This window comes from Pinus tabuliformis, chromosome 2_1 (assembly GCF_031772625.1).
Source record: "Pinus tabuliformis cultivar Carrire ecotype Pingquan chromosome 2_1, CPIR1, whole genome shotgun sequence".
NCBI lineage: Eukaryota > Viridiplantae > Streptophyta > Pinopsida > Pinales > Pinaceae > Pinus > Pinus tabuliformis.
This window is the reverse complement of record NC_142299.1, coordinates 617490071-617501408: the sequence shown is the minus strand read 5'-3', so window position 1 is coordinate 617501408 and position 11338 is coordinate 617490071. Positions and strand designations below refer to the sequence as shown.

The window sequence follows — 11338 nt, the reverse complement described above, 5'->3', positions numbered from 1 at the left end:
AATTATTCAGATGCGGGCATTTATGTCATGTGTAGGAATTATCATGGCTAGAAACCTGATGTGAAATTGTCAAAGGGTCAGAATTTTCAATTCATATGGTCCATATGTGGGGTGTAAACTATTTTGGGACCAGGTTGTGTAATATGGAATCCTTCGATTAAGTTCCATGATCATCGCGAGGGATCTTAATTTTTCAATGGGGAGGGAAGAGATTTGGGGACAAAAGTGTAGAATTGATAGTATGGCTACATATTTCATAGGTTTTATGGATAATTTTTCCCTATTAGATGTAACACTAGATCCTCTTGGCCCCACATGGAGGAAAGGGAGAACTAGTGAGGAGGGTATCTCAAAAAGAATGGACAGGTTTCTGGTTAATCAGACTATGGTTAATCATCTGGCATATTTAAGATGTTATATTATTCCAACATTTATTTCTAATCACTTGCCCATTATGTTGGCATGGGAGAAGGGGAATAGAAGAGATCATAACCCTTTAAATTCGACCTGAAATGGCTTTAAAATGGATGAATTTGGGGATCTGGTCTGAAATATTTGGTCTCGGTCATTTCTTCCTCCATAGAATCACATTACATCCATATGCCGAAATCTTAGAGAGTTGAAAAGGGTCACTCAGGAATGGCTTAGGGAGATGAAGGAGGGCAAAACTAAAACTCTTAGTGACATTAACATTTTCCTATGCTATTTCAATGATCCTCAGGACCCGTTATTCTTCTTAGAGGAATTCCGACACAGGATCATTGATCTGGAGTGTAAGAGAAGGTAATTTCTTTGTTTTTGGGAAGAATACATATGCATGAAGAGCAGGGCGACATGGATAAAAGTTGGAGATACAAATACCAAATATTTCCATGCACATTTCAATGCCATGAAACAGATCAATTCCAAAAGGAGGTTAAGAGATGACGTCAAAAACATATTCAGTTCATAGAGATCTATTGAACAAGAAACAATCACACATTTCAAAGGCTAATTCTCGACATAAGAAACATATTTCTGGTCACAAATGAATTTCATCGAAGAAGTTCCAAACATGTTCACATCAGAGGATAATGACAAATTTGGAAAACCAATCACAAGGGAAGAATTAACAAAGATATTGAAGGAATTTACAAAGGAGAAAAGTCTAGCCCTGGATGGGTGGGGGGTTGAAATTTTTATTCACTTCATTGATTTGATGATCCCGAATTTGTTGGCAGTAGCTGAAGAATCTAGGATTCATGGGTTCATATCGGGGGCCATAAATGTGACTTTCATAGCATTAATCCCCAAAAGGGTGGAACCAATAACCTTTGCATATTATTGTCCCATATCTCTCTACAACTCAGTGTACAAAATGATATCAAAATTGATTGCGAGTAGGTTGAAGCCAGTATTATCTAAGCATATTACAAAAGAACAATTTATTTTCTTAGAAGGCAGACAAATACAAGATCTAATTGGTATTTCCGAGGAGATGATGCACTCTATTAAATCATGAAACAAAGAGCTTGCCTTATAAAGGTAGACTTGAGCAAGGCATATGATTTCATTGACTAGGAATTCCTCTTCTTGGTCCTATTAAAATCTGGTATGTCTATATTTAGCATTAAATGGATTTTGGCATGTTGAAAAACTACAAATTTTGTTGTCATTATTAATGGCTCACCTTCACAGTTTTTGAATGCATATAAAGGAATTAGACAGGGATGTGCCATGCCTCCATTGCTCTTTCTCTTAGTTATTGATTATTTAAGTAGAAAAATGAGGGTGTCAAAAGATAATGGAATTATTAAAGGGATCATAGTAACTAGAAATATTTCCATCTCTCATTTAATGTTCATAGATGATATGTTACTCAGTGGGAAATCTATGCTGGGGGTGTGGAGAACCATTAGAGACCTCATTAAATCATTTGGAGTTGTGTTTGGTTTGTGTATGAATGAAGGAAATTTGATCTTTTTACACAATGATAGTGAGGAGAATGTAACAAAGGACATATGTGATCTGTTTGGGGTAGCATTTTCAATCCTGGATGGTGGTTTTACCTACCTTGGGTTTAAGATGAAACCGGAAGGATACTATAACCAGGATTGGGCATGGTTAATAGAAAGATTTCATAATAAAATGGACAGTTGGAAGTACAAATGGTTGATGATGGGAGGAAGGATGATAATGATGAAATCAGTGCTACAAAACATTTCAGTATATTGGATGCACCTTTATTTAATTCCAAGGGAGATCATCCATAATATAGAAGCTATCATGAGCCACTTATTATGGGCTGGAACACATTCACAAGACAAAATTCATATATCACAATGGTCAACACTTGCAAGGCCAGTGGATGAAGGAGGTTGGGTTTCCATAGATACATCCACTTTTAACTAGTTTTTGACTATAAAAAAACATGTGGAGGGCAGTGTCTAGAAATGGTGTGTGGTCTCATATCATTAAGGAAAAATATATGTTTGTTCAAACTTTCTCCTCATGGATTAGTAGTGGTGTTGAGAAGGAATATGTTATATCACACGTATGGAGAAGTATGATGCACACTCTCTTGAGAAATAAAGGGCATCAAAATTAGGTGATTTCTCTTGTAATGATAAATACTTGTGAATGTTTTCTACTCCTTTAGATTATGATCTTCTCTTTAGTTAGATTATTATAATGCTCTTCATCAAACAACTACCAAAGCATAAACAATAAAGATACAAGAGATACATAATATAGGTGATCAACCAGGGCCAAAACCTCTCCCACTTGAGAGGAAAACCCAAATGAATTTTTCTTCTTATAGAGACTTCAATTGATGAATACCAAGACCAAGGCCCTTGACCTATTTGACCTCTCCAAGTGCAAGACACCAAACTTATTATTTTGACCTCTATTTCTTAATGGAGTCAACGATAGTCAACTACCTATTTCTTCTTTCTACCTCTGCTACCTTTCAAATCATGACTTCCTTTTCTCTACTTCAGACCTACAACTTCTTGACCCTAATTAAGAAACGCTAGTACATGTAGATGACCTTCTCTTGTACCTTGATTTCCTTCTCTTTAGGTGGAGGCTAACTCTTTTATAACTCGGCTTGAGATACTCCTTAGTTGTCTCCTTGACTTGACCTTCAAAAGGGACTACAGTACTTCGACTTCTTCTATAATAGATATTGTCTATACTTTGTACCTGTGGAGTGATTCAGCGCAAAACAGACCCAAAAGCAAAGTTAGGGACATCACTCGAGTTTTCACCATAACCATTTTTTCTAGTCACTTGATAGAGATGAATATTTTTCCTATAGGTTTTGGATCCATTAAAAACCCTTCCAAGAAGGAGGTCAAGAAACCACTTTTTCTAGTCATAGGTGACACACAATTAAGCAATTCATGGGTAATATAATATTGGAGTTTGTGACTTTTTTATTTATCTTTTATATTTTATATTTATGTTTTTCTATTGTTGATTTTAGATATATGATTAAATAATTTAGTAATCATAAAACTCTAGAGTTTTGTATTCTAATTTTTATGTTAGAATAGGAAAAATGATTAGGAAGTAGTTTTTTTTAGCCCTTGTACAAGGATTACACCAACATATGGGTGACTCCACTAGGGATCTGAAGAAATTCAAATCTCAAGTTGTATCAAATGGGTTAGATCCCTCTTTCTCCTTGTACTTTACTCCCATTACTATTTCTTTGGATTGTTTTCCTATGTTTTCTCTTCTATATTATTTGTATAGGTCATATGTATTGGGCGGCTAACAAACAACACCTTAGAACTAGTTTTCGTTAGTCAGAGAAAATGTAATTTTTAACGTAGTTTTTCTTGGGGAAACTTATGGTGGCCTAATACAAATATTTGAGGGGATACCTACATTTCCAAAAAGAGAACAAGTTAGAAACCTGCAATGGTCATTTTTTAGAAATTATAGTGTTTTTGTAGTGTTATCCAATTGTCACCTTAAATCGCAGGTTTTAACTTTCTTATAAAAATAGGCCCTTGGTGTTTAGTCAATTTAGTATGTCCTAAATTGCTACGTTAATTATCAATACGGGAGTCGTAAACTAATGAAGTGTGGCACACTATATGTGCAAGAAAACCTCTTCCTTACTTTTTATTGTTTTCAATTTTATCTTGTTTTTGGGGGTTTTATCATGGTTTGTCTCCTAATGCAGATGGAAATCCTATTCCTAAGTTTTAAGAATACTTTAGAAGGCAAGTTTGGGTATAGATTTTAAGGAAATTATGTTCTTTATGATGACTTCCAGAACTTAACACTTCAGAGGATCTCAAAACATTTTAGTGATGAAATTAATACTTTAACAAGAATGTAAATGTGCAACTAAACAAGAATGTAAGTGTGCAGCTATTTGAATTAAACAAGTGATGAACTACTGATCATGAAATCTCTATCTCTACTGCTCATCTAAATACATAAATAAAATTTAAGCTATTGCACTCAAACAAATAAAAAACTGCAAACTAATAAAAGTAAAACCAATTCACTTCATTTATAGTCTGATAGCTCACCAAGTAGCTTTTCAGGGTTAAGCCATGGCTCTGGAGATAACATCAATAACATGAGGAATTGATATTTAAATTATATACTTACAAATAAAAATAAAATCAACTCTCTTCACTTATAGTCCGATAGCTCGCCAAGTAGCTTTTCCTGGTTAAGCCATGGCTCCCGAGAGAACATTAATAACATGAAGAATTGAATTTCTTCACTCAAATCCAATAGGTCGCCAAGTAGCTTTTCGAGGTTAATCCATGGCTCTGGAGATAACGTTAAATGACATGAAGAATTTGATATTTAAACTAACTGTCAACAACAAATGAATAAGACTGAAATCAAATCATAACTGAAATTGAAAGCTAAGAAAAACAAAGTCAGCAAAGAGGACAATCTCATGTCAATATTTACTGCAAAACTTGTATGAAAATGCCTAGGCATATCCTAACCTGAAACACATTGATCAGTGTTAGCACAAATATACAATGCTTGGAAACTCATGTACAGGAATGAAACATTAACACTATAACTAAAATGTGAAATATACACAAGTGCACAAACTACGAAATATCTACAATGGAAATAAAACAACAGCACATGAAAACTTTATAGAAATAAAAGAATAAAACCTTAGCTATCAGGGACCCTCTGCACGGCCTTGGTTAACACGCTGTCAAATCAAGATTATGCTCACACAGTCATATAAAACAAAGTCTTCTTATATTGCAAAACAGAGGAAGGATCCTCTCGTTACAACAACAATACCAGTGTCATGACAAAGTATATAAACTTAACAGCGGGATTACATCAACAAAAAACTCTCTGCATGCATTTGCAAATGCGTTATTTATAAATGAAATTACATAACAATTTTCCTATGAAACACCTTCAGTGGAGGACACGTAAAAAGACAACATCCATGAGCTTAGCATGATGGTTGCCAAGATCATTCAATCTACCAAAAGGTGGTTGTTGTATTTGCATCGTGGGGGCAGTCTACAGCTGTCAAAATGTAGCCATGGATCTAGGAACAGTCTCGGACCCTTCACGTGTTGAAAAATAGGGACCTGCTTGACGTAGAACTCCTCGTTTGACCACTGTTTGACCAAGGCTATCCTTTACGAATCTGGCTAAACCAATAGGACCTGGTCCATGTCCAGATCATTTCTGAACTTCCCACATGCCGCGTTTTTCTTGATGACACTTGTAACCTAGAGATCAATAAAAACAACTGCGGAAAATTCGAGTCAGCTGCAGAAAGTAGCTGCATTCCGCAGCTGATGAGAAAAATCTAAGTCAAATAGCAAACAAAAAAATATAGTTAGAAAACCACTTAAATGCACTCTCAGAATCAATATGTAATGATATTTGATAGCTTGTGAGGCACTGGTGAGGGGAAAAAGTCTAGAAAAGTGTGTAGAAGAGATGTAGTTTCAGGGCTCAACACTTGGTAAACTAAATCCTTTTTGATACTAAAATTTAGGATAAAGAGAAAGACTACTATGAGTTTTTGGTATTTAAAAAACTAGATCTTGGGAACTACTAGAACAATTTGATGTTGTAAAATGGTAGAGACTTTTTTGCATAAGTTTTTGGTCACTTGTCAAGCTTCATCCATTGAGTTTTGGACTTAGAGAATTCCATTTAATATTTATCATTTTCCTCCCACTTCACTTCCTTGGAACCCCCCTCCCGTTATTTGACCTTTTAGTTCACTGAATACATCACATAACTAGGTTCAATTTATGTAGTCAACTAAAAAAAATATAGCTATAAAACAGTAGAAAAGAGTTCTCCTTTACTCTTCGTATAATGTCCAATTGTGAGTATATATTTTTTTGGCCATTTATTCTTGGTTGAAATCCTTATATGATAGGAAAACTTCCTTTTTATAGTGCATTTAACTTCACTTTCCTTTGGTTGTTGTAAGTATTTTTCCCTCTATTCAATAATATATAATTTTAATTTAATTTTAAAGAAACATTTCTTTTTAATTTGTAACACACAAAGATGTGCAAAAATCTCACACCTTATTAATCAACATTTGGTTCATGACCCCAAGGTGAGCCTCTATACAAGCAGCCTTAATTTGACTAACATACTTAATTTCACTTGGGAAACCAAAAGAAATTATTTTATAGGTTAAGAAATTGGGGATAGGAATTCAAAAAACCCCTTGGTTGATTTATACTAAAACAAAGCAATCGACTTTGTAGGGAGCTTGAAATCATTCACCATCCAATGGTAAAAAAATTGTTGTAAGAAGAAATCTGAGAAGGGGTTCAAACTTAGAATTTGGATCTAGTTGTTCCAATTGACGATGGAAACTCTTGATAGGGAATCTAGGTTTATGGGTTACACCCAGAGGCTAATATTCTCTTGCCCCCCACTGGCTGAAGTTAGCATAGTGGTTAATATTTTAGGTTAAACTATCATACAAGTTGTGGTTGTGGAAATAAATTTCACCTGAAATAGATTCTTATTTTTCATCGATATTTCACCACCTAATTGACCCTAATGATATCTATTTCTCCCTACCTTCACTCAACCTTACTGGACATGATTAATAGGCATCTAGATTATGTTGAAGGTTATGTGAAATATATTTTATGGCTTGTATGATGTATATTTGATCCTCTAGGTTAGAGCTAATTTTTATTTATAGGATGAATACTAATTTAATATATGATAATTCACATCAGAACACTCCACACCACCTATATAGATAATATTAGTTTGTTTGTGTTGTTTGTTCACTTGACCAATATCTTCATCATTGTATCCTTTTAGGTTCAATATTTATTTCAATTTGTCCCAACAATATAACTATTCCAAGGTTCCAATCAAAAATATTGAGAGGTTTGTACCCTCTATTTCCTCTTTGATAAATTGTTATACTTACTCACTAAGTCAAGGTCCCTTCCTCTATCCCACCCTTGGGCTTAACTCTCCATGGTTTTTGGGTAGTTCCTCCTCCTCTATTTTTGATCAACCTAAATTCTTTACCAACATGGTAGGTGTAAGTTGTAACAATATGTCATCCATAATGTGGGTTACAATAGTGGGGGTTACTCCAACATCATTGCAAGTTCCAATGTTGGAAAGAAAATGTAGGAAAAAACCTTATAATAAATGTCACCGAACCCTTGTTACCCTATATCGCTAATTTAAACCTGATAGATTTGAACCAACTCATTAACAATCCTCTCCTTCCCTCAAATATCCAAAATTTTGAGGGAAGTTATGGCAATGATCCCTCCAACCATATTTGGTTCTTCCACATGTGGTTTTCCTCTAACACCGTTACAAAATACTTTATCTATCTTTGTTCAGTTCCATTCACATGATTAGTGCTACTGCAAAGTGGTACATCGACCATTCCCATGGAATCCATCATACATTCACAATTATTGCAAATTTCTTCATATATTACTTTTAGTTACTAATCCATCATGACACTAGCATTGAAATTCGAGCCACCTATTACCAAACTATGACCATGAATATTATTGATCACATTTAGAAGTACCATAGAAGGTGGAGACTATGTAAGGCTCCAAAATTCAAGAATTTTTTTTATTTATGGATTGGTTTGGAAAGTAATTCCTTCCTCCCATTTCCAAGGATGTCCCTTCAACATTCCCAAAAACTAAGGAAGAGATGATCTAGAAGGCCATTCAATATGATATCATATGCACCCCTTTAAGATACCTATATATTGTCATCCTTAATGCTCCACACTCTCACAGAACTAAAAAATCAAATATTGAGGCATCACATGCCACTAATGGCATGATAGAATTTTTCACATTACATTAGCCTCACCAAAGTCCACATGGACCAGTGGGATATGGCTAGCCACGGGTGGGAACAAGTTCCTCCTATAGTTATTCTTGTATTTAACCTTCTCACATAACCTCATAAGGGGGCACTATTACTTCATGCGCATATACCAATTCACATCAGAATGCACCAAGGCACACTTATACTAATCCCACCTATCAAAGTGAGATGTTTAATCCCTTCTACCCCTTTCCATATCCAATTAATCCAACCCCTCCAAAACCATCATAGTAGGGTCCCATGGGTAAACATGCACCACCCTAACAAGGGAAAGTGCATGCGCAACATAACATGAATAATGCCCCTAATTTGAAAAAAAAAATAGGGGAAGGGAAAAATGCGTAGAAATATGGGAACCTAGGAACCTAGGGTCAGTTACAGAATAATGCCAATAACAAGGGAAACTTGAATACCATGACCTAGATATAGAGTAGTCAACCAAAGTAGAACAAGGCTATTCTAATGAATAATCCTTGCACTGGTCATGGTACATATGGTCATTATACCTTTGAGTTTCCCCTCCTTCCAAAAATTTATCATGTATGGGAAATCATGGAGAATTATAAATGTGGTAGTTAACCACCTTCATCTTCTACTCAACGCCCAACTTCAATCTCAGTTGTGCTAAGGAACTTGTTTCCCAATTAGCTAGGGAATGGCACTTATCAAATCCTAATGTTCGACTCTATCAATGTAAAACATATCACATAGTCATGTCAATATGATTCTACACCTGAGACTCAACTTACTCTATCCTTAGACACGTTTTCATCTATAAATTAAATCATGTGTATTTCTCAATCATTGGTTTTTGGCTTACCCTAATATGTCCAAGGGTTGGTCATGTCATGGTGCACTTAATGCCCATGTGTGAGCCACCCATAAATATAGCATAATAAATGAGTTTCCATGATCCCTTATAACCATGCGACATTTCGAATTCATCCAAACATGTATTTCATAGGGGAAGGCCATATTAACTGCTTTGGGAACTATGGATCCCTTATACAATCAAATGAGTTTCTTTGGTGTTGATAAAGTAGAATCTCCATGTCTCCCCCAATCCATATCCTTCCAAATACCAGTATCAATTAATAATGTTGTCATCCAATGTTGTGTTATTGACAGAGGTGCATCTATATGCATATTTATATCCAAACCTAACAATAGATCATATTTCCTAATCCCATTCCATCTAAAATCACCTTATGAGAATATAATAGATGCCCCTCAATGTTATAAAGGTTATACCAGATGTTAACCATGAGCGAGGAATGTGGACGGCTAGGGTTTGCAGACGGATGATAGGAGACGAGCGCGGGAGAAAGGAACGTCCAAGAGGATAGGCCGGGGAGACGAACCGCGCCTCAACTGCATTTCAGAAAAATAAATCTTCTTCAGCAAAGCTAGGGTAAATTTCTAAGAGATAAGAGCTGAGCGGGAAATGGAAAACCCAAAGGGGAGGGGAGAGATCCCCTCCTTCAAAAATGTGGTAACAGGGGAAACCAGCGCAAGCGGCATGCAGCATAACCAGAAGGAAAGCTACGCCCCAGTGATGGGCAACCTGTGGCAGAAAAGGATGAGAGGAAAATGCCTACCTAGGGCACAAAAACAACCAAGATATGTCATTCCCTGCAACAAACTTGAGGAATACAACTGTTACATGAAAGACCATGCCCTGATTTGCAAATTCATAGGCTATTGGCCTTCGGAGAAAGAGTTATACAGATGGATAGATCAGAGATGGAGACCTAGAGGACACATAGACCTGAAGTTGGGAGCACAAGGGTTTTTCACAGCTATCTTCACGAATCTGGAGGACAAGAACAGGATCTTTGAAGAAGGACCGTATTTCATGAACAATGCAGGCTTGTTCATGAAATACTGGGAGGAAAGATACAGCCCAGAGAAGGAAAAATTGCTGGAAGCCCCAATCTGGGTTAGGCTGTTTGGACTTCCCGATGAATTCTGGGACCCGGAAATTCTGGAAGGAATAGGGAACTCAATCGGGAGCTTTGTTAAAATCGCAGAAGCAACGAAACGAGGAAAATATAATTCATATGCGAGGATCTGTGTTTACATGAATCTGGCAGAGCCCCTCCCAGAAAATATCGAGCTGGAATATCATGATGAAGTTTATCAGCAGCCAATAGACTACGAACACATCCCGTTCAGATGCCGCAAATGCCATGAATATGGCCACCTATACCGGCAATGCCCGCTGAATAAGGAGGAGGAATCACAAAGAAGCCAAGAGGAACATCAGAGAAATGCAGAAAAATGGAGGAAACAGATAGGGGTTTTCAACAGGTTACAAGGAGAAGGAGACAGAGCAAGGAAGGACCAAAAACCCAAAAACAAGATAAACCCAGTCACGCAACCAGTCAAAACAAGTTTCAGGTGCTTCAGAGCGAAAACGAGGACTATGAAGTAAATCTGGAGGACGACGAAGACCCTGAGAATACTCCAATGGAAATCGCCGGTGAAGATAAAGGAAAGGATGCGAACTCAAGAAAAAGCATTGGAGACCAGACGGAAGGGAAGGTGGAAGATACAACAATGCAATCCCAGATGGAGGTGGAAAACCAAGTCGAAAGTGAGGTTGAAGAGGAGAGAATCATGAAACAGCTAATTCAGGAATGGAAATACCTAGATAACAGGTTTATACCGGAAAAGCAGAAACAACTGTATAAGGAGGTATTTCAGAAATATAAAGAGAAAAAAGGGGAGAACTTGGACAAGCAGATAATGATAGGAAACGAACAGGGGAATGGACAGACGGGAATGGACGGCTCTGGCAAAAACAGTAGGAAGAGGGGCCGGAAAACGATGAGCGAAACTATCCAGACTGTGGGAGAAACGTTGATAAACTCAGGTAAAGTGATACCTCTGTCAGAGGTATTCTTCCCCTCCTACCAAAAGTTTTAAATGATTGTTATTAGCTGGAATATTAGAGGCCTGAATAGTAAGGGTAAAC

General features: G+C 36.5%; 1 protein-coding gene across 1 annotated transcript; it reads left to right on the top strand.

Annotated features, from left to right (window-relative positions):
* The first annotated feature begins 9805 nt into the window (after positions 1–9805).
* Positions 9806–10795, top strand: LOC149202032 (uncharacterized). The gene has a single exon (XM_089401449.1). It carries the CDS (start codon positions 9806–9808, stop codon positions 10793–10795), a length of 990 nt encoding a protein of 329 aa, XP_089257575.1.
* The last annotated feature ends 543 nt before the right edge of the window (positions 10796–11338 follow it).

Excerpts from the sequence above, each read along its gene's own strand:
- LOC149202032 (XM_089401449.1), top strand. The coding sequence starts at position 9,806 with ATGGAAAACCCAAAGGGGAGGGGAGAGATCCCCTCCTTCAAAAATGTG.